The sequence below is a fragment of the Astyanax mexicanus genome, chromosome 17 (assembly GCF_023375975.1).
Source record: "Astyanax mexicanus isolate ESR-SI-001 chromosome 17, AstMex3_surface, whole genome shotgun sequence".
In the NCBI taxonomy this organism is placed as follows: Eukaryota; Metazoa; Chordata; class Actinopteri; order Characiformes; family Acestrorhamphidae; genus Astyanax; species Astyanax mexicanus.
Window position 1 is genome coordinate 26,374,637 of NC_064424.1, and position 24,149 is coordinate 26,398,785.

Below are 24,149 nucleotides of genomic sequence, written 5' to 3' on the forward strand. Positions count from 1 at the left end.
ATATATTTTATTAATGTCTTATAAAAATATATATAACCTCAACAGAGAAAGAGTCACTTGACTCTTTCAACTTAGTTAGTAGACTAAATATATATATATATATATATATATGTAATATACCTCTATTTTTTACTGTAAAAAGAACAGCGATTCGTTACAGTGTTAGCACATGCAAATGCACAATCACACCAACATACACACACCCCACCCATGGAACAGGTGAGTGAATATACAGTATACACGTTTACATCTACAAGTCTGTATGTCCATATCTGATATCTGTATTTGACAAAAAATAAAAGTATAGCTAGACTTGAGTGATTGTACAGGTTACAGTAAAAGCATACGTATGGTAAAAGTAAAACATGGAGAGTTAAATTAAAGGTAGATTGATAATAGATACAGGTGAGTGAATGTACAATTGTACAATTGTAAAAGTACAGTTTATGAGTGAGGGAACGTATATGTAGAGTACATAAGTTAAAATACAGGTACAGGTAAACACAGTAAAAGTACAGGTAAAGGTGAGTAAAGTACAGGTAAACTGAGATAAAGCGCAGATGGAGTGAGTGTTAATATGGGTATAGGTGAGTGTGTAGGTGAGCATACCGGCGTTGTCATGTCCGATGCGGATTCTTTTGAGTTTACCAATATCCACCGCCTCTATGGTGAACTCATCAATCATCCCCACCTCAAACTTATTCTTATGATTCTTAGAGGCCTTCAGATTAATAACACCTAATAACACAGATACAGAACAAACACATTCCACTGCTTATATTACCATTTAGCAACACCACAGCAACCACCTTGCAACATTGTTGCTAACACTGGACACTAATATGCACTAGTCCCGAAAACGTTTTATAGTAGTTGTGTTTTTCCTTTTGTCACACTCCCTGGACTTACTTCCTTTACTGATACTGTGGACTGCATTACCCAGAATTACACTCCTTCTCACACCACAGTCACATGCTCCTCTTCAACCAACTATAGACAGTTTCTAGGCTCATTGTCACCTGATTCCTAATCCCCTGCAGCTGACTTATTAGTGACTCCCTTCACCTGTGTCTGATTGCTCTGTGTTTATTTAAAGCCTGTTTTTGACCTTTTTCTTTTTTTGGATGTATTCTTTTTGTCTTGCCCCTTTGCTGTGATTGTTAGATTTTTTTGCTTGTTTCTTTTTTGTCAGATTTTTACCTTGTCTCGGTCCCTGTGTGCCTGTTTTTGCTGTTTATGTTTTTGGCCTGGCCTGGCTTTTTGACTATCCTTTTGGATTGCAATCCCAATATTAACCCTTGTGTGATGTTTTCATTTTTCATCAAATGATACTAAAAAAATATTTTTTCTAACTCAAACTCATTGGCATTGGGTCATTTTTTGTGAAAAACATATATCAAAACACATTTTCGATAAACACACACTGTACACCCCCCCCCCCCCCTACACATTCATATTACATACAGTATGTTGGACCAAGGGCTAATAAACATTGCTTCATTTGTAAATTTGAAACTAAACAAATTTTCTACTCATATTTTGAGTTTTTTTTAATAAAAAAAAAGAGTAGCCCTTTTTGAAAGAAATGTAACATAAGAAAGGTAAAGGGAAAATATTAACCATGTAAGCTGTTAATATCGCTTGCAATTTAGGTGAAGCAAGCATGTGTAAAGCATTTTAATGTAAAATTGCTTCATTTTGCTGAATTTAATACAAATAACAAAGTAAACGAGTAACTAAAATGTGAACACCACACAAGGGTTAAACCTGTTTTTTGGTTTTACAGCCGCAAAGAAAATTTCATCCTAACACTTTCTGAAATTAAACCGGAGCTGGAGTCATTAAGCCAGAGTCATAAGCCCCAAATTAAAAAACTTGTTAAGTAATTTAGTCATGAGCATACAAACCATAAGTGTAAAAACGTGAAATAATACTGAAATAGCAGAAGATGAACTCTCTTTAGTATTTTTAGTCGGTTTAGTATTTAAAGTCTGCAGTTACCTGTGTCATCGTTGGTCCCATATAAGATGGCAAAAATATTGGCATCAGTTCCACCATACTTCTTCTCCCCTGTCTTGATTGTCATGGTGTATGTGGTTGACATGGCTACAGACACACAAACACACTTTGTTTTAGAACAGCTGCTAACAGAACATCACTGAACAGCTCAACAGCTTAAGGGAGAAACCTAACTCATGCAGACTAGAGTGATGGGGATGAGGAAGGGTCATTTATAGAATGTTTACTCAACAGCGGCACAACCCCGTGTCTCATCTGACCTTTCTGCTCAAGTCCAAGCTGTGCGGAGGTCGATATGGAAACACCGTCCTCATTCTCCACCTCTTTGTTCATGAAGGCCTCGTCCACTGGAACGAGCTCACGCGCCAGCTGCCCATCGTCTTCATCAACCGCTAACCAGCGCTGGCAGGGAAAAAAATACCTGACACACACACAAACACAGGAGGATTATCATACGATCAATGCAATACCCATACCAAAAATGAATGAAAGGTGCACAATGGAAACGTTTCAGTCTGCAATTAAAAAAAAAGGAAATAAAAAGTTCAGAAATCAAAGTCAGGATGAGTTTTTGGTGTCAGCATCAGAACATTTGAACAATACGTTGATGACCTCATTAGAAGGAACCTAGGGCTACTAAGAATATAATATTGAGAAGAAGCAAGGGTCACAAATGGTTCTTTTCAAGAGCTTGACAAAAAACACTAACCTGAAAAAATAAAATCTAAAATAAAAAACTTTAAGAATGTGTTGAAAAAAAAATCACAGAGATGAAACACACTACTATCATCCCTTTACAACTAAGAATAAGAACAGGGAGATAAACCAATGAGAAGGAGCAAAAGAAACCTACAAGAAACCCCCAAGATCCTGAGGAATCTTTAAGAACAACCATGATTCATTCAAAAAACCCTTTAACCCTTAAAAAACCCTAAATAAGGTGGAAAAACCCTTCAGCCTTCAACTCCTTGTGTTCTTGATGCTAAGAAAGCAACAATAATGGCTTGGGAGAATTAAGATACGTAAGAAGACACTTCAAAAGATCTTGAAAATGAACAATTGATAAGACAAAGACTTAAAATGAGAAATGCTGTAACACAATGAAGCTGAAACAATGAAGCTGACGGTCCTCAGGGGCGCCGTCACAGTATATTAATTCCAACCATGAGAGAACCCCAAAAATTGCAGGAAAAAAACTTAATATGTATATAAAGACTCACAAGTAGGGGTGGAAATCATATGACATCTTACAATATTATCAAAATACGTTGTTCATAATAATGATAATATCACAATACTGGGATTCTGTGATACTTACAATATGAAACAATGTACACAAAACTGCATAGTTTAGCTTTCTCATATACACTGACTGCAACCCTTCCAATTTTGGCATTATTCCAATGTTGCAAAATAGCCATAAACTGCCTTAGATTAGATTAGTTCTGTTGCAAATACACATTTACATTACAAAATTACATTACATTAGACTAAACTTTAACTGTGTAATTTGCGCTTACAGAAAAAAAAATTGAACAAAACTACATGAATGCAAAAAATATCATTATCGACCCTATCATATCATTATTTGTACCACAGTTAGTTCCAACCCTGTAATGTGATTGGCTGAGAGGCGTTTTATGAGTGCTGTTATCAGCTGGTAATGCACTGCAACCAAAGCTCTCTGTGTTTTACTCCGGTACATAAGCAACGGTGCGGCTCTTACCAAACAGCACAGCTACAGTGTTTATAACCTAACCAGAACATATTTTCTAATCCTCTTTAACTCAAAATTGTTTAATAAACAGCGATAATGGAACTGCGGTATAATGGACTGCAGCACAGCAGTGCTAATATTAGATGTTATAGCACTCCTTCTCATGTATTATTGCTAAATTAACTTGACCGAGTTTACTGAAAACTATACAATTTATCACACAATCAATATTGTGCCCCACCCTCATTTATTAGAAAGAACAATTTTGGTGGCAATGGATAGTGAAGCAGTTAGTTCTTAGATGAATGTGTGAGCTGCGTGTGTGTGAAGTGTATGTGAATGTAAAGTACTTACGTTGTTTCATCTTTTGAGTCTACAATCTCCACCCGGTCCAGGTACCAGGCGGCGTTGGCTTGCTTGTTGTCATGCCGAATCCGTAGCTTTTTCAGCAGCCCCAGATCCATCGCTGTGATGGAGAACACGTCCTCCTGACAGGGATTCAGTATCAGATCGATCAGATAGGTGTGTGTGATTGTGCTTGGTGTGCGATATGATTGTTATGTGCTCTGTACGTGTGCCTGAACTGAAGGTGGGTTAGTATCACCTGTCCACGCTCAAACTTGTTGAGGTGGTTGGACTTGCGGAGTTTTCTCTCTCCAGTGTCTCCTATCTCCCCGTAGACGTTGATGTATACACTTGCGTCTGTACCGGCGCCCCACATGGTGCCGGTAAACACGTGGACTTCGTACGTGTTCTCTAAAACACGTCCACACGCAAACACACACATCAGCATCAACGTCATCATCACTTCTAAGGGTGGGTCAGTTAATGGGTCAGTTTCCCGGACAGAGATTGAAAACTACATTTTGCTTTCTATAGAAAACTCAATTCAAAACCTTATTAATTTCAATACTAGGCTTAATCCCTGTCTGGGAGACCTCCCCAGTATTTGACAATTGTCTGTCTGTCCCTGAGGTTTCCTACCCTCCAGGTCTTCATAATCTTCAGCCTTCAACTCCACTAAAATCTCCCCATCCTCCTCGTCCCGGGCGAGCCAGCGGCTACAGGGAAAATTATACGTTTTTACCACCTCCTTCAGCTCTCCAGGATCATCCTCTTCCTCCTGCATAGAGAAGAAAGAAAGGAATAAAGGATTTATGAATTAATAAAATTAAGTAAAGTTAAAAGGTTTAATGGATGAATAGATCGGAGACGGGTTGGATGGTTGGAAGAACAAATATTTGATTTGGAAATGGTTGAGAGCATGGACAGATAGATGACTGTTAGGGTAGAAAACCCAATAAGCCTAAAAACTGTAGGCGTTTTAACACCTGTAGTTCGTTTCTATGGTCCAGATCATTTGATAAGTTTGTTTACGTGGAGCGTTTTCTCCCTCAGTTGGTTTGTTTTCACACAGGCACAAACCTAAAAGCACCAAAATGTGCCCCAACAAACCACGCATTTGGTCAGACAATTTGATCAATGAATTAATAGGTAAATAGACAGTCATCCATCCATCAATCTATCGACCATCCAGCCATAATCATTTTACATTTGTAAAACGGATGAACAGATTGATGTATAACGGCCAGATGGTTGGGTGGATGGATGAATGTAAGAACATTAAGTTAAGATGTACGAATAATTGGATGTATGTGAATAGATGGATAGATGGACATAGAAGAATAGATCAATGAACAGACAGATAAGTGGATAGGTCTTTAGATGCAGAGATGGTGGATGTTAGGTAGATGAATTGACCTTCTTCTTCTTTTTCTTTTTCTTGTCTTTCTTTTCCTCCTCTTTTTTCTCAGGTTTCACCCATGCCCAGACAAGCCGTTTCACCTCTACAGACTCCAGGAACCAGCCGGGGCACACGCCTGATCCATCATGGCCGATACGGATCTTATAGACCAGACCCACATCCAGAGCCTCAATCTGACACAAGTAATTGGAGAATTATTTAAATATTTTAATTAAAACATATGTATTTTATTTCATAGTATAGTAAAGCAACAGGCATCAAGATATCATAAAGTCAAAGGATTTTTGATAGTACAAAGTAGCGTATGTGGCGCTCCTTCTAATGAATGCATTTAGCTATACTATACACAGATAAGTTACACGGGTTAATAGAGGGGGACTATTAGGCATGGTGCCAAAAGGTTCAAGTTAATCTGTTCCAGAAAGTCCTATTTTCTAAGCAATACATCTCTACAGAGACTATACAAGCTATGGTGTGCATTTACACATATGCGTTGGCAATGGGTGCATCTTAATGTAGCTAAAAGCATTCATTACAGAGAGTGTCCACAAACATTTTGGACATATACAGCTCTGAAAAAAGGAGACCACTTAATGATGATGTTTTTTCTTGATATTACCAAATTGAAAACCTCTGGAATATAATCAAGAGGAAGATGGATGATCACCAGCCATCAATCCAAGCTGAACTGCTTGAATTTTTGCACCAGGTCTCTTCATTTTTTCCAGAGCTGTAGTAAAGATTCTATTAAATATAGTCTATTGCATGATAGCTACTTTGTGCTGATTTCACTGCAGAACTGATGAAGCAAATTTCAGGCTGCAAATGCTGAAGATATGAAAGCACACACCTTAAATATCTCAGTAGTTCCTCTCTCAAAGTTGTTGGAGCGGCTCTTGAGCTGAATGACCTCAGTCTTACCCTCTTCACCGTAGACCTGAAGGAACACGTTGGCGTTGGTGCCTGCCGCAAACACGTCACCCGTCACGACTGTCACCTCGTAGTTAATCACTGCAATCACACAAAACAAACCAACACACTGAAGACTTTCATTAGCATAGCTCTTCTGTTTTGGAAAGGTCCTACATAATTTGCCCGTGTGGGGCCTGTATGGGCAACTTAACTGGGAACCATAAAAAGTTTTGTCCATGGATTCCACATTGGCCCCACATACAGCTTCAGGAAGAAAACATAAGAGACCACTAAAAATGATGAGTTTTTTTGATTGTGCCAAATTAAAAACCTCTGGAATATAACCAAGAGATTATTACAAGCCATTAAACCAAACTGAACTGCTTGAATTTTTGCACCAGGAGTGGCATTAAGTTATTCAATAGCAGTGTGTAAGACTGGTGGAGGTGGACATGCCAAAATGCATGAAAACTGTGATTAAAAACCAGGGTTATTCCACCAAGTATTGATTTCTGGACTCTTAAAACTTTATGAATATAAACTTTTTACTCTGCATATTTTTTGTTATTTCAGCCATGTCTCATTTTCTGCAAATAAATGCTCTATAATGATGATATTTGTATTTAAAATTTGGGAGAATTGTTGTCTGTAGTTTAAAGAATAAGATGACAATGTTAATTTTACTCACATGCCTACCTGTTGCCCAGGGTATTGCTTACATATTAACACAGATTTTGTTTTCTGCTCTTGGTTTACATTAAACGTTTTTATCTACCTGTTGATTCAATTCAGATATGCATTAAGAATCTAATATGTTTGTGAACCATCAGGACTGGGAAAAAAACACCACAACCAAAGACTCATTCATTAAAACCTTCAAGTCTGAAGTTTCACTTAAAATTGTGGCCTTCAATCCAGATCAAATGAACAGCCCTACTCTGTGATCTGATCACAGCGATTAGATCACAGTTGGATCGAGGCTCAATGCACTTAATCCAGCCTCTTTCAGTCCAACTACTGCATCCGGATGCTGAGCTTTCTCTGAATATTTAAACCTATTAGCTGCTTCCAACAGATGACGTTTCTGGTGGATGATGATTAGACAGATAGCTTCCGCTGCTGGGAGGATCAGATCACTATGACAGTTTGGGACACCTCAGGAGCAGGATGGTCTGACTGGATTGGGGGATTACACGTGAGTCTAAGAAGCTGTAGAAGAAGCGTGATTCCTCTTAGTTGTATAAGAGAGGTTTTCTTTCTCTCTCACATGCTATCGCTATCTTTCTTACCCGTGTAATCATGCTAGTCCAACAAGGGGTGCTAAACTCACAAAGTTTAAGGTGATTTTTTTAATTAGGAAGCAGCTAAAATGGACCTAAATGATAATGGGATGATGGTGAGGTTGTTGGTGCAGGTGATAACTGAGGGTAAGCGCAGGAGGGAGGATAATTTAGGGTGGTGGGTGGAGGAGAGTATGATTGGTGGAGTAGTGGGACAGGGCTGGATAATAACTGGTGTGAAGTCAAGGGGCAATTGAGGGGAAGGGATGGTAGATGAGGGTAGGTTCAGGGAGGGTGGATAATAGGTGAGGGAAGTAAAATGGATAGGGATGAAGGCAGGGTAGTGGGAGGGGGGACGGATGTGATGTGGGGGTGGTCTAAGAGGGAGGGATGGATGAGATGTTGGGGTGGTCTAAAGGGAAAGAGATGAAGGCTGAGGGTGGTGGGGGAAGCATTTAGAAGTGGGGATGGTTGGAGGGGGAGAAAAGATAATTGAGGGTGGGATATACAATACTGCTCAAAATTTTCCTTTTTTTCCATTTTCATGCTATTTACAAACAATTTAGTCAAATAAACAATTAATTCAAATGTATCAAATGATTTTTAAACAAGGAAAAAGCCTATTTTGCATATAGTCCTATTATCACCAATTCTTAGTCATCTGCCTTAGTCTCCTGGTATGGCTGCCAATCCAAGGTAAGAATGTTATTAGGCTAATTAACAACACTTAATTGTTAGAAAAATGTATAATGATAAGGGAACATAAAGAATCATCACTTGTTTGCTTGTTTCCAGGAAAGAAACAACCTTATTTTAGGGGTTAGTTTCTTTATTAGAGTGACAGGGAGACACCCTACTCAAGGGCTAGAAGGAGGAAAATGTTTTAGACAGTTTCCGGTGGTTCACAAATCTATTTCATTGGCAGTATGCTAGACTTTATGTTAAAATTGCCAAGAAAAAGCATAACCTCACACTGGCCAGGTGTTGATGAGTACAAGTTTAATGCCTTTTGATCAAACTAAAACGTTTGTGAGGCACAGGAACAATGAAAAGATGCAAGATCAATGCTTATACACAACAAAAATGATGAGTAAAATTTACTTTAAAAAGGTTTTGCAACTTTCTGCACTTTCTGCTTTTTTTTTAAGAAAATTTAATTTCAGATAAGTTTAAGTAACTTCAACTCGGTTTCAAGACTTAAATGTTACACAGAGTAAATAAGTGAACTGAACTTCAGTCAATTCTTTCTTTTTGTAAACTTTACTTAATTTCTGCATACAATATTACCTAATTACAATTACTTCATTTATACAATATTACTCAAATAATTTATTATATATAATATATTATAACAAATACTTTTAGCTAAAACACACATATTACACTGTCTCAACACATGGATGGCATGTAATACATCCTTTTACTAAAAAGGATGTATTACATGCCATCCATGAGTTGAGACAGTGAGACTTGGTCTGTTTACAAAATAAATCTTTGAGCTTAGGTAAATATTTGAATGTGTGTTTTAACTAAAAATATTTAAATTTCAGTAATATTGTACAAATTAAGTAATGGTAATTAGGTAATATTGTATGCAGACATTAAGTAAAGGTTCCCAAAAGAAAGGATTGATTCAGCAAAAATAAATTAAGTAAAGTTTACTAAAAGAAAGAATTGACTGAAGTTCAATTCACTTATTTACTGTATTTAATGTATTAAAAAAGCAAATGCAGAACTTTAGTAAATTTTACACATCATTTTTTTCAGTGTGGCCATCCATCAATCATGGTGAAGGCAGTGTGGTAAAATAGAATATTTGAATAGAGTGGAAGTGACCTTGAAAAAGGTGATCCCAAACTTTTGAGAGTATGTGGGGTATTAGGAGGTGTAGGGATGATTGGTGGGGTGGTTTAAGGGAAAAGGATGATAGCTATGGTTGGGGGTTATTGGGAATCAAAGGAAAGGATTGGCTCTGATTTTACTTGTTAATTATATATGACTGGTTAAGTTTAAAGAGGACCTACTCTTGTAATTAGCTGTGTCAGCGAAACCACATTGCCCAGCATCAGGATCGATTTCTTTGTGAAAATGTGCAAATGGACGAGTGTGTGTGCTTCCTACACTCCTGGGTCTCGAGTGTCTCGCTGGGGTAAAGTTCTGCATGCGAGAATGAGTCTGTAGACGTGTGTTGGTCTAAGTGCGTGTATACATGTGCGACTGCTCTTACGTTTCAGTTTGTGAGCATGAGGACATGTGTCCACCCATGTGTGTGGTGTGTAAGTGTGTGGGTGTGTAAGTGTGTGGGTGCGCGTTCTTACATTTCTCGATATTGAGTGTCTCGCTAGGGTAAATCTCGACCTCCACTTTGCCATCAGCTTCGTCTTTGCAGAGCCAGCGGTGGCTGGGAAACATGTACTGCACCCCGTGCACCGGCACCCAAATCAGCACACTGTCCAGGAACCAACCAGCACGCAAGCCCTCGTTGGTGTGGCCAATCAGCAGGCGGTTTATCTGCAAGAGCCACCCACAAGGAGATGAAAATCAAATTTAATATCTATACCAACTAGCAATAGCATTAAAACCACCAAATATTTTAAAGTAGGATACATTATACAGTTTTTACACTGACAAAACTGACAACCGTATATAACAACTCTCTTACATCCTCTGAAGGCCCTCAGTAGTTTCTGACTGACCGCACTCTCTCTCTGACTGAACATAACCTGGGATCAGATTCATCCGCTCTGAAAGGAGACCGCATCACACCCGCCCACTTTAAAATGATTCTTTCGCACGCTCGGTGCAAATACACAGTCTCAACAGAGGGCCCTAAGTCCAAAACTTACTGACATCAGCTTTAATATGTATAGCCCACTCTGAATGTCTTGCTGCCAGATATCACAAAACACCTTTGGAGCAACCATTGAACCAATGGCAGGTTACAGAACCTAAAAGATCTGCTGCTAATACATTTAAGAGTCTTGTGGAGTCCAGGTTTTAATGGGTCTAAACTGTTTAGTTGAGTGGAACCTGCACAATATTATTATTATTGGAAGGTGGATTTAATGTTGTAGCCAACCAGTATTTCTCTGAACTGTGAAAGCAAATGAAGTGTCCAACTCTATATCCTCTAAATGAGCATTTGAAAGAATTGGCATGGTCTCTTCCTACAGTATAAAATTGAATAAAGTTGAATAACAAGCTTTTCACATACAGATGTTGTCAGGCTGAGAGATACTGAAGCAGAATCTTAAGTGAAAGAAACATGTGGACTGAGGCAGTAAAGTAATACTACAGGATTGTACACAAATATGACTCTGGTTACACACACTTTGTGCAGCTCCACCAAAGTTCCATAGTGCTTTACCAGCTTTCCACCCCATTTCCTTAATAAAGTGAAGAATCATCATGATTCTAAAGAAGAGCTGATGAAGATATTTCATAGTAAATATGTTACATAATGCTGCTTTTAACAAAATCCTTTCATTGGGTAAAACTCACCTTGCCAATGTCATATGTTTCCACGGTGAAGATGTCAGTCTGTCCAGTTTCAAAATAGTTTCCCAGGTCGTTATCAGAGACCACCACCAGTATCTTCTCGGTGTCACCTTTCTCCCCGTACAGCTTCACAAACACCTTTGAATCTGAGCTTGCTCCGTTAATGCTGCCTGTCTTTATCGCGATGTGATAACTAACATCTACAACACACACACACACACACACACAAACATGGACACACATTCAATTTTAATCACCCTCAGCACTCCTCACAGGAACACATTACCATAGATTTTAGCCATTAATACACCAAGCACATAGAATTGCAGAATGCTCTAAAATACTTCAATGAAAGAATGAGTGGTTCTAAAGAGTTTTCTGAACTACATTATGGTGCTGGAATAGGATGGCACTTTATTTACTTATATTACATATTAGATGTGGATGGTATTATTCCCTCAGCTATGAAGTGTCTGAACATGTAAGATTACAGAAAGGGGTCTCTGAGTGCTGAAGAGCAAAGCGCAGAAAAGTCATGATGAAAAGACCAAATTTTGTCTGTGTAGTATGACATTTGACGTGAGCGAGTTTGTGCGACCGACCAATAAAAAGACTAGAATGATCGATTTTTTTGTATTTTATCACGTAGTTTGACATGCTCCACAACGTGCTCCCTGACGCTGGCCAATAGCCATGATTGCCATGATTCTTTGCTCCTCCTTTTGCTCTGCAATTATCTACAGCTACTGCAACTCATGCAGGGATGTGGATGATGATTGGTCAGTGACTAACTTGTCCCCATGTAAGAGTTACTGAAGTAAGACAGGAAACAAAGATGACTGCTTAATCTCACAGAGTAAACATTGTGAGAGACAAAAACGCTGTGTAGTCTGAGTTTAGCATAAGGCTCTGTAATTGCAGAACTTCACTGCTTTTAGACCTTCAAAGGGGGTCCACATTCATACTAATGCCAACAGATGCTAGAAATGTAATGTGTAGGTGTTCCATTACTTTCTATGTGTGAGTGTGTGTGTGTGTGTGTGCTTACTGAACAAGCGTTGGCCATCTGCACTGGGCACCAGTTCTCTCACAATCTGACCATCATCTTCATTCCGGTCCAACCACCTGCAGAGAGAAAGAAAGACACGACAATTGAGTTTTGTGCTTAAATTTTGAAATGGCCCAGTTGTTGGAATGGAATTATATTTTATACGTATAAATGTTTTATGTAACAAATGATGTATATAAGCGAATGTATACAATTGAATGGAGTCTATTACCCTGTTAGAAGCCTGGATAGAGGATAAGCTGTGATTAAGCATAGAGGCAAACAGATTCCATATGGCATCCATGCTCACTTCACAGATAAGACACTTATCCTCTACTGAAATTCCCTCAGGTGCCTAAAATATGTGCACAATACTGTAGATCTATTTACTAAGAAAAATCTGGCAGAGACATTCCTGGGAAACCCTTTCTGTGGGTGGGTGAGCATTATCCTGCAGAAAAGTATCAGCTGGAATCCTGGCCATGCATGGGCGGATCTACCGGGCATATGGTGGCAGCTGCCACCCTAAAATAAGGCCTTGCCACCCCAGAATTAAAATAATATAAAAGTTATTATAGCCAATTTGACAATTACGAGAGTGAATCTCCTGCATTAACTGCAGTAAATTATAATAAAATAAATTATAATGAAAGCCCTGTGCTAGTATAGTTGCGATGCTGATTTTGAGCTTATAAAAATCTTATTTTGCAAACTATAACATGTATTGTTTGCTAGGTTTAGAGACATCAGTTACTTAGTAACGCGTTACTCTAATCCGTCCATTTTTCTAGTAACAAGTAATCTAAAGTATTACCATTTCCAATCCAATCATCAGATAAAAGTTAAATATCCAAGTAACTGTGCGTTACTGTTTTTGTCATTTTCCTTAGTAAAAAGATATTGTAATGTCCGACTGGTTGCGTAGAAAGAATGGATGAAAAAATTGTTTACAGTCATCGCTTTATTGCTTAAACTTATAGTGGTTGCTGTTGGCTGCAAACACGGCAAAACAACAACAGGCTAGAGAGCTAACAAGCTAACAGGCTAAAACTAGCACTCGGGCTGAACATACACACACACTTTCACACAGAGACCACAAGCTCTCTTCACCTCACACACACACACATATATACACAGCAAACCTCCTTTCTTCTGCATCTCACACACACAAAGACACACTCTCTCTTTCGCCATACTTGCATGGTCAAATATACCTAATACATCAAACCTCAAATGCAAGACATTGTTTTTCTGTATGATTTTCTAAATGCTAGCCCGTGCCCATACATATATATATATATATATATATATATATATATATATATATATATATATATATATACATTTGCGGTATATATAAGTCTGCCCTATGTTGCCACCCCTCAAAAATCCCTGCCCCCCTGTTGTCACCCTATAAATATTTTTCTACATCCACCCCTGTGGCAATGATATACACCACTAGATTTATAGCTGAGCTGTTGATCCCTCATATCACTACTAGTAGAGACTGACTCTTGTAGATGAAGGCTTCCCATATCATCATACCAGCAGTTGGACATCCTTTAAATTGTAGTTTTCCTCGGAAAAAAAAAATCTTTTCACTCTAATCTTGTAATAATTATCAACATAAATGATAATTATTTTCTCACAAATAACTTCTTGGTGCATCATTTTAGTTCTGTGAGTGGACCTAGAAACATAATCATCTCTCTAATTATCTACATATAAACTATGCATATGGTTTGCATGCATGTGTTTGTAAGTGTGGTGTGTGTGTGTGTTGTGTGTGAGCTTGTGTAACTGAGCAGTAGCCTTTAGTTTAGCTCATGTTTCCATCACACTAGTTTAGTGTCTCCATTAGAAACCAGACACTCTTTCCTCATCTACATAAAGACTTAAACACCACTCTCTCGCCACACAGACACATTCTCTCCCTCACATACATCTATACATGCCTCTGACACACTGCAGGAGAAACACAACACCACAACCGCGATGGTCACACTATCCCACAACCAGCACACACCTTTTACGTAGACTTGCCTTTTGTATAGCACATCTAGCAGCAGTTCGTGTACATGTGTAGTTAACCTTTAGCACAGTAATGACACGAGGAAATCACTCAACAGCGCCCCAGTGTGGAAGTGTAATTTCTCAATACTATATGCTCTACAGTCTTTAAGTGGTAAAATGGATACCAGTCAATACTTATTGTAATTTTTAAAGAGTAGTAAATATACAGTGAACTTTTCAAACTTTTGCCACATTTCAGGCTTCAAACATAAAGATATGAAATTGTATTTTTTTTTTTGTGAAGAATCAACAACAAGTAGGACACAATCGTGAAGTGGAACAAAATTTATTGGATATTTTAAACTTTTTTTTAGAAATAAAAAACAAAAAAAGTGGGGCGTGTAATATTGTTCAGCCCACTTGTGTTACTACTTTGTAGCACCACCTTTTGCTGTGATTACAGCTGCAAGTCGCTTGGGGTTTGTCTCTATCAGTTTTGCAAATCGAGAGACTGAAAATTTTGCCCATTCTTTCTTGCAAAACAGCTGGAGCTCAGTGAGGTTGAATAGAGTGTTTGTGAACAGCAGTTTTCAGCTCTTTCCACAGGTTCTCGAATGGATTCAGGTTTGGACTTTGATTTGGCCATTCTAACACCTGAATACGTTTATTTGTGAACCATTCCATTGTGTATTTTGCTTTTTGTTTTGGATCATTGTCTTGTTGGGAGATAAATCTCCGTTCCAGTCTCAGGTCTTTTGCAGACTCCAGAGTGGTCCTGTATTTGACTCCATCCGTCTTCCCATCAGTTTTAACCATCTTCCCAAGTCTGTCCCTACTGAAGGAAAGCAGGCCCAAACCATGATGCTGCCACCACCATGTTTCACAGTGGGAATGGTGTGTTCAGCGTGATGAGCTGCGTTACTTTTACACCAAACAAAACGTTTTGCATTGTGGCCGGATTGTTCAATTTTGGTTTCATCTGACCAGAGCACCTTCTTCCACATGTTAGGTGTGTCCCCCAGGTGGCTTGTGGCAAACTTTAAACAAGACTTTTTATGAATATCTTTGAGAAATGACTTTCTAGGTGCTTCCATAAAAGCCAGATTTGTGCAACGTACAACGTATGTCGTATGACGTATGTCTGTGCAGACTCAGATTTTTTGGTGTCCGTAAGAACATCATGCTAATATTCTACAGAGCAGTTATTGAATCAGTATTAAGATATGGTATTACAAGTTGGTTTGGCAATTTAACAGTTAAATTTAAGACACAATAAAATAGCTAGACAGCTGGGAAAATTATGGGCATTCCTGCCCCTCTTGGCCTGCAGGAACTGTGGCAGTAGGCTATAGTGTATCCGATAGTACACATGTGCTCCATTAGGAGTACCAGCTCATGAACTCGGGTAGAAGGTACAGGGTTCCTTTGTGCAAACACAATAGGTTTAAACATTCTTTTGTACCACTGTCAATTAAGATTCTAAATAATAAGGACGTCTGACTGTATTACGGTTGTATAGGGGCTGTGGGGTTGTGTAAAAGTATGAAATGTAATGCACTTTAAATCCTTAATGTATTGTAATGATATTCTTTTTGGTCACATGATTGTCTGTATGTTTGTCTGTTTTTTGTTGTAGTGCAGTATGCCCTCAATCCAAGCAAAATTTCTCGTTTGGGAGATAAATAAAGAAACTATGACTATGACTATGTCCTATAGACAGAGTCTCCGACCTCAGCTGTAGATCTCTGCAGTTCATCCAAAGTGATCATGGTCCTCTTGGCTGCATCTCTGATCAGTCTTTTCTTTGTTTGAGCTGAAAGTTTAGAGGGATTTCAGTATAATCGCTTGCACAGTGCTCCTTGAGATGTTTAAAGCTTGGGAAATGGTTAAAAAGTTCAAGGGGGGCAAATACTTTTGCAAGGCACTGAAGTTGCGTGAATTTTTCTGCTTATGAAGTTCTTTTGTTTTTGTATTTTTGTGTAGATTATTTTCAGATTATCAAACAAATATTAATATAAGATAAATATAACCCAGCACATGCCTCCTCCGATACATGTGAAGTCAGTCACCGCCTCTTTTCAAACTGCTGCTGATAATGCAACATTACCAAGTAGTCAGCACGCGTTCGGAAGAAAAGCGCAGTGACTCGGTTCTGATACATCAGCTAAGAGACGCCTTGTGCTGATCGACATCACCCTTTGGAGTGATAAGGGGAGAGAGTGCCATCTACCCACCCAGAGAGAACAAGGCCAATTGTGCTGTCTCAGGGCTCTGGTAGCTGATGGCAAGCAACAGGATTCGAACCAGCGATCTCCTGAATATTGTGGCAGCGCTTAGGCGTACTGGACCACTTGGAGCCCCTTCCTTATTTACGTTTTTGAGTTGTAGGCACATTTTACATAAAATACTGCATATGCAAAAATATCGAAATTCTAAATGGTTGACAAACTTTATGCTGTATCGTTCATGCACTGTAAGTAGTTTTTGTATGATCAGCTTCTAGACTTGCCTGAGACATGGAAACTCCACTGAAGACGCCTCCGGCTGGCCTTCCTCTCTGATCAACACTTTATCCAGGAACCAACCGCAGCCTCCACCTCGCCCATCGTGACCAATCCGAATCCGTCTGATTGTACCCAATGACACAGCTTCTACCATAAATTCATCAGCCTGGAAGAAAGAAAAGACAACAAAAATTGAAATAAAAAAAGGTTTGATTTCTCAGCACCATGCAAGAACTCATTCTTAGAGAAAAAAAACTGTTCACTAATTGACTCTTGGTTATGACTCACGTTGCCCTTTTCAAACTTGTTGACGGTGTTTTTGCACAAAAACATGAGCCTCTCTCCTGTGTCCCCTAGGTCCCCGATGATGGTTAAGTAAACACTAGCGTCCGTACCGCTGCCATTCACCGTCCCCGTGCAGATCGTTATTCGATATTTTACCACTGACGAATAGATACAGCATCAAGATCAATAATCAAAACAACACAAGAAAAGCAGAAAAGAGGTCACATATACTGTACAGTGCCATGAAAAGTTCTTTGTCCCTAACTAGCCTAAAGAAATTACTTCAAAAGGGCATGGACAACTCATCCAGGAGGTTACAAAAGAACCTAGGACAATATCTAAAAAACTTTAAGCCACACCTGCCTCAGTTAAGGTCAGTGTTAATGATTCATTAATAAGAAAGAGACTGGGTGAAATTGGTTCAAGGAAAAAAACACTGTAGAGAGAACATCTCCCCGGGAAAAGATTCTGTGGACTGACGAGAAAAAAACTTTTTTGGACTTCTTGGAAGCCGTGTACAAAAAAAGAACATCAAACTGAATGGTGTTGGTAGTGTGATGGTCTGTGGCTGTTTTGCTGCTTTAGGACCTCGACAACTTGCTGTAACTTGCTGTGAAAACATGAATTCTGCTGTCTACCAGAAAATCCTGAAGGAGAATGTCCCTTAATAAATCAAATGATAATTAAAAAAATGCTCAGGTTGTCTTTGTCTGATATTAAACTGTGTTTGTTAATCTTAAAAATTAAAAGAAAATAAAAAATAAAAAATAAAAGGATTCTATAGGGGGAAATTACTTTTTTTTACAGCACTTTAGTGCAAACAGTGTTAATGTCCTACTTGTTTTTCGGAATCTTATAAAGCTAAAGTACATACATAGCAGAGGATTAGGCACATGGACACCGGTAGCAGGAAGCTCTCTGATGATTTCTTGGTCGTCCTCATTGATGTCCAGCCAACGATTGCAAGTAAAGTTATACTTCTCTCTGTTTATCAGTTTCATCAGTGTGACCTGTACTCACACACACACACACATTCATACATACGAGAAATGAAGGATCATGGACAGGTGCATAAGGTGTAAAAGCAAGTGAGTAAATCGATAAAGAAAGTGAACAGATGAATGGATTAGTGAGCAGCCAGTTGGATGGAATGTTCTCACCCTGCCCAGATGCCAGCCAGAGAAGGGGTTTCTTTTCTCATGCCAGATTCTTAACTTCCGTATCTTCCCAATGTCGCACAGCTCAATCTACAGCCACCCACCAAGGAACAAATACAGAAAAAACAAACATCAACCAACCTAAAATCAGCCTTGGCATCTGAGATGACTACAGATGTGGCTCGTAATAGTGGAAAATATATAAACACATATGCACGTATACACACACAGGAGAACTACAATACCAAGAATTTGTCGCACTGGCCCTGTTCAAAGCTGTCGGATTTACTCTCCAGCTTCATTATGTCGCTTTTGCCTTTCTCGCCGTACACCTGAATGAACACCTGGGCGTCTGTGCCTGCTCCTTTCATATCAGACGTGAAGATCCACAGTGACCACGGAAGCTCTAAAGGTTGTGCAGAGAAAGAGGTTTTGTTTTAGTGCTTTAAAATGATTCCTTAATCCATCTATTCTTTTATTATTCCATCCACCTATTCATCTTTGTATGTGTTTCTTCCTAGTCAGGGTTGCAATGTATCTGGAGCTTACCTTCTAACACTGACCACCTGTATAGAAAGGGACAGAGTGGGCTGTACATGAAGAAGGTCATGTCTTAGTAGGTTTGCAGTTGTAGAATACTTTTTCCAGGGACCTAACCCTGCTTTAAACTTCCTTGACTTTATCTCAGACATGTATGGTGAGTTCCTTGGTCTTCATGATGCTGTTTGTTCACTAGTGTTCTCTAACAAACCAGAACAGGTGTATTTATACTATTTAACTTTTGGGCCTTTCCAAAGGGTTCTACCACATTCACACTGTGGGCCCTATCTAAGCCCTGTGCAAGGCGCATTGCTGCACACATTGCTATCTTACACCCCAGCAATAGTCTATTTTCCCGCCTTGCGTCTGCTTCGTTTAAATAGCAACAGTGCTCGTGAATATGTCTATGGGTGTGATAATAAAGAGATTAATAAAGAGAATCAATACAAGCTTTTTGCAAGTTTCGAGCCAGGCAATGCATACTTTTCCTGTCGTTACGATAGCAAAGACACACTGACACGCCCTAAATCAAGCTGTGCTCACAGATCACTAAAATAGGGTCCTGTAACTGGAAACACTGATACGTGGTGTGTGGGAACAGTATTAAAAGCTAAATTTGTGCATCTGCAGTCAGGCTAAAAGAAACAATAGGAACTAACTTTTTTGTTTGCGTTGCCGCAAGGAGACCATCTCGTACAGTTCTCTCTCCACCATGCCGTCCCCTTCATCTTCATCCAACCAGCGACCGCAGGGAAATACCTGCTCGATCCCGGTAAAAGGACAGTAGACCGTCACCTGAGAGAGAAAAAGACACTATACTGTCAAAACATATTATTTTATTCTTGAATCCATATCAACAGATACAGAAGATCTGTCAAAAATCACTGGTGTCATCAGTATGGTCACACCTTCTCGCAGTACCAGCCACAGCTGATTCCTGCGTTGTCGTGCCCAATGGTCACTCTGCTTAGAGGACTCAGCAGGGTCACGATTTCCACGTTGAAGATGTCGATCTGCGCTCGCTCAAACGTTCCACCTTCCAAAAACATCTTCCCACTGTTCTTGATGCCCTTGCGGCCGTGCATCACCAAATGGATCTTCGAATTAGTGCCAGCACCCCGAATGTCACCCGTCATCACCTGGACGTTATACACAATCGCTACGCACAAGCATGTGCCCACACACAACCACAAACATGTGTATACAAGTCCAGCAAGTCAGAAATGCATAATATCATTATGAGGTTCCTCAGGGCTCTATGCTAGGCCAGAAAGTTGTCTTTCTGTCATTTTCTAACAATTTTTAACAAAAAACATGCTTCAAAGCCATACCCATTGGTTGCGTGGCTCCAACGACCACATCTCTCTGGATTTTGCCGTCACCCTCCGAGATGTCAAACCAGGCGTCCACAGGAAACTCATAAAGTTCCTTATTACCCATATCATCTATCACCACCTAAAACATACAGAAATACACATACAGACGTAATCACACACAGACCTAATCACACACAACATGGAAAAGCAATCTGAATACATTACTGCACATTTCCGCAGTTTGGGTCCTTCAGTTTTAATCAGTGGCTTTTTAATCAAGCTAATTAAGATCAATCCAGATTACAAACTCATTGTAATGGAAATGTATAGCATGATTGTGTGTGTGTGTGTGTGTGTGTGTGTGTGTCTGTTTGTGTGTGTGTGTGTGTGTGTGTATGTGTGTGTCCATGACATACGATCATGTTATGGTCTCTTGCGCTGGCTCTTGAGAAAGGGTCTCACTAATTTAATCAAAACTACATGAATTAAAAATCACCTCTGAATTACAAACACGAGCACTGAACAAATGAATCATTAATTAAGGGTGTAAATGCAGCATGGGTGTGTATACACTGACAGGCCACATGTCATGGAACAGGGACTGGTATAATGTCCATTGACATTTGCCATCACTTATAGAAGCTAAATAATACTGCACTGAAATGTTGGATATGTGCTTTCACTTTGGGTAGTGAAGCATTATATGGGTTATTCTCTGTACACACGTTACACTTTATCAGGATTCACTCAAAAACTGATAATTCACAACACCTCACCTTAATAAGGTTAACCAGTGCCTCACTCACCAGATAACACCTCACAACTTATGCAGGTGTGGCCATTTCCAAGCTGTTTCCTTTGACAACACTTTATAATCGATTTACAAACTCCAACCACATGACTTTGGTCATGTCTGTGCATTTGTATACAGTGTGTGTGTGTGTGTGTGTGTGTGTGTGTGTGTGTGTGTGTGTGTGTGTGTACCTTGTCACAGCCCCAGCCAGCAGAGGATCCCTTGTTGTTGTGTCCGATGGTGATTCTTAACAGTCTGCCCAGATTTGGGGACTCAATAGTGAACTTGTCCTCACAGCCCCTCTCAAAGTTATCCTTCCCATCACTCACAAGCTTTCTCTCCCCTACACACACACACACACACACACACGTACACACACACCATAAAGAAAAAAGTAACACAAACAATCCCACGAGAAGCAAACACGATTATGTTTCTTTACTGGAGCATTTTTATGAGATTAATCAGATGGAATCAGTTTTTGTGTAAAACATTAAAAACCTCATATAATTGCAAGAATATATGGAAGATCAAGCATATTTCACGCTGTTGCATTCTTCTGTGTAGTTAATCATAACATTATTTTTGGAGTGTAAAGTGATCAGTCTCATTACTAGTTAGTAGCCACCAAAAATAAATTGAACTATAGTATGCAGTTAAACGTGATTAATTCAATTGTGCTGAATAGATGATAAAGATAATGGATTTTTGTTAGTTATTTGTAATCAATCACATCATCCTCACAACTATTTTGATTATTCACCCAGTGTAGATAATTACAAATAACTGCAATACTTTTTTGTGGTCAATCTTATTAATTGTTGTGGATTGTGAACAAAAGCATAAGTTTAAGTAATAAATCACAACCCATTAGACAATTTCTTGTAACTAATCATATTAATTATTAATTGCGATCTTAATGTTAATTGCAAATAACTCAACTCCACATGAAAAAAGCTGTATATTTTTATTAACTGTACTGTTTATAATTCTGATCTTAAGGGGATTAAGATATCTTGTTTACTGTTGCTTTGTGAGAGACCACAATCTGGGAATTAAAAAAAATCCCCTCAGCATTAAAAGATTGCTTTTTTATTATAAATATCAATAATATAAAGGTAATTATTAAAAACAAATACATACCGGTATCTCCATGCTCTCCAAAGATGGTCAAGTAAACATCTGCATCAGTTCCACTGCCTTTGCAATCCATTGTGAACACACTGGCTATGTACTTGTTTTCTATAGGATGTAAACACATTTGATCAGAACCGCTATACTGGCTAAAACAATATATATATTAGGGATGTCCTGATCCGATCCAGTGACTTGGAATCAGAGCATATTTCAATGGCAATCCTTTTCCTAGTCTTAATCACTTTTAATCACAGCGTTCAGCACTCTCAGAAGGTAAATAAAATATTTTAATTTGAATTTGCAGTGTGAAACTATTTCGTAACATAATACCTGAAACTACAGGTGCATCTCACAAAAATAGAATATCATTAAAAAAAATACTTTATTTCAGTAATTCAATTAAAAATATAAAACTTATATATTATATAAATGTATTACACAATTTTTGGATTTTTATCGTCTGTAAGTCATAATCATCATCAATAAAAGAAATAAACACTTAAAATAGATCACTGTGTTTTAATACATCTATATAATATATGAGTTTCACATTTTGAACTGAATTACTGAAATAAAGTAACTTTTCATCGATATTCTTATTTTTTAAAATGCATCTGAATATCAACAAAATATTACAGAAACGCTCTGTTTTACAGCTTTTTATTGTTCTTAAACAACCACTGAACATCATCATCAGACCCAAGTGGAAGCTATGGAACCTAATGCTAATACACACAATATAGAAACCTTCACCTCATAATACAAACCTATAAAACAGTTATTACACATCATTAGTCAGGAAAAAGCAACACACATATCAGTCTAGAGTGTGCACCAACACACAAAGTCAGACAGAAAATATTAAAACAATAATTTTTGTAAACTCACTACTAACCCCAATAAATCAGTCCAGAATGTCTCATTATATAAACAGTTACTAAAAATAAAGCTATTTAATTTTAAGAGCACCTCTTGTCAAAACTATGTGGCTGGATTATTTATATAAACACAAAACCCAGATCGGAACACTATCGACTGATACTCAACAATGCGAGGCTTAGATGGATTAGGGGCCAAAATAACCTGATCGGGACATCCGTAATATATATATTTGCACCCTTGGACAAATAACACATATATATCCTTGATGTTAAATAATCACATAATTTACAGAGACACAATTCAGCACATTTAAAACAGCAACCAGATAATATTTAGTATTTAGAGTTTAGACACACACACACACACAGTCCATCAGTCAGTCACTTATGCAGACACACACACACACACACAGAAATATAAGATGCCCCCTAATTTCCCCTAAGCCCTTTTCCATCTTGAATTATCATGACAAGGTATTGTCTTACGCTTCATCTTTCTCTCTCTGTATATAGATCTTTACCTCTTTTCGTGAAGCAAATAAGCATCCCACAGCTAAAGTATATCTTCATTTTTTTAACCTTTTTCACTTTTAAAAATAAAGGCAAACACAGCTATAAATACCTCCTCTGTCTGTCTGAAGGTGAAGGTGTAAGGTTAGTAGGCTAGTGTGTTTGGGCGTTGATACACTGATGCGCAGAGCGTAACTAAAAGCCTCTGAAGACACTATAGGCCTCCTTATGCAACATTTGCCCGATCCAACTCATGCAGATTAATCTTACAAAGCATTAATTGCTTTTTGTAAGAAATAGCATTTAAAAAACTACAATTAGAAAATATTTACTGTTCACTGAACATTTTAAACATCACAGCAGACACACCAATAAATCACAATATGACTTAAAGGACATTTAAACTGTAAATCTGCTGATATTTTCTCAGTAATCATGTAAACTGTTATGTTTGGGCACTTTAAGACTCGATTCGAGCGATCTGATCCGAGAGGGGCTCCTGCTGGCTCTCCACTGTGTAAGCAGCACACGGATCTCATCACGTGCACACAGTCGCTTCGGCATGGCGAGAGGACAGGCTCACATCACAGACGAAGGAAGATTTGACTCCAGTTACTCTGTTTCTCCCTCAAAACAGCAGAACATTTAAGAAATAAAGGAGGAAATTAGCTTCAGAAAATAAGATCAAGCAAACAGACTGTTGTAACAGACTGCTGGATGGCGATACCTGTAAACCTAAGCTATGTTAATTAAATAAATGTGTAATTCTTAAAA

At 38.5% G+C, this 24,149-nt stretch overlaps 1 protein-coding gene across 1 annotated transcript in view; it reads right to left on the bottom strand.

Annotated features, from left to right (window-relative positions):
• Positions 1–24,149, bottom strand: part of LOC111193926 (lipoxygenase homology domain-containing protein 1-like) — a 59,400-nt gene that overhangs the window by 23,971 nt on the left and 11,280 nt on the right. Inside the window, exons 5-25 of the mRNA XM_022676412.2 lie at positions 21,991–22,089; positions 21,039–21,190; positions 20,070–20,193; positions 19,647–19,897; positions 19,398–19,533; positions 18,444–18,604; positions 18,202–18,288; positions 17,916–18,051; positions 17,045–17,199; positions 16,762–16,922; positions 12,240–12,316; positions 11,195–11,391; positions 10,012–10,204; positions 6,352–6,512; positions 5,498–5,674; positions 4,721–4,859; positions 4,341–4,492; positions 4,091–4,224; positions 2,280–2,440; positions 2,002–2,106; positions 610–738 (exon numbers count right to left, since the gene is read on the bottom strand). Of these exons, the coding sequence (XP_022532133.2) occupies positions 610–738; positions 2,002–2,106; positions 2,280–2,440; positions 4,091–4,224; positions 4,341–4,492; positions 4,721–4,859; positions 5,498–5,674; positions 6,352–6,512; positions 10,012–10,204; positions 11,195–11,391; positions 12,240–12,316; positions 16,762–16,922; positions 17,045–17,199; positions 17,916–18,051; positions 18,202–18,288; positions 18,444–18,604; positions 19,398–19,533; positions 19,647–19,897; positions 20,070–20,193; positions 21,039–21,190; positions 21,991–22,089 (3,087 nt within the window). The remainder of the gene's footprint in view (positions 1–609; positions 739–2,001; positions 2,107–2,279; positions 2,441–4,090; positions 4,225–4,340; positions 4,493–4,720; positions 4,860–5,497; positions 5,675–6,351; positions 6,513–10,011; positions 10,205–11,194; positions 11,392–12,239; positions 12,317–16,761; positions 16,923–17,044; positions 17,200–17,915; positions 18,052–18,201; positions 18,289–18,443; positions 18,605–19,397; positions 19,534–19,646; positions 19,898–20,069; positions 20,194–21,038; positions 21,191–21,990; positions 22,090–24,149) is intronic.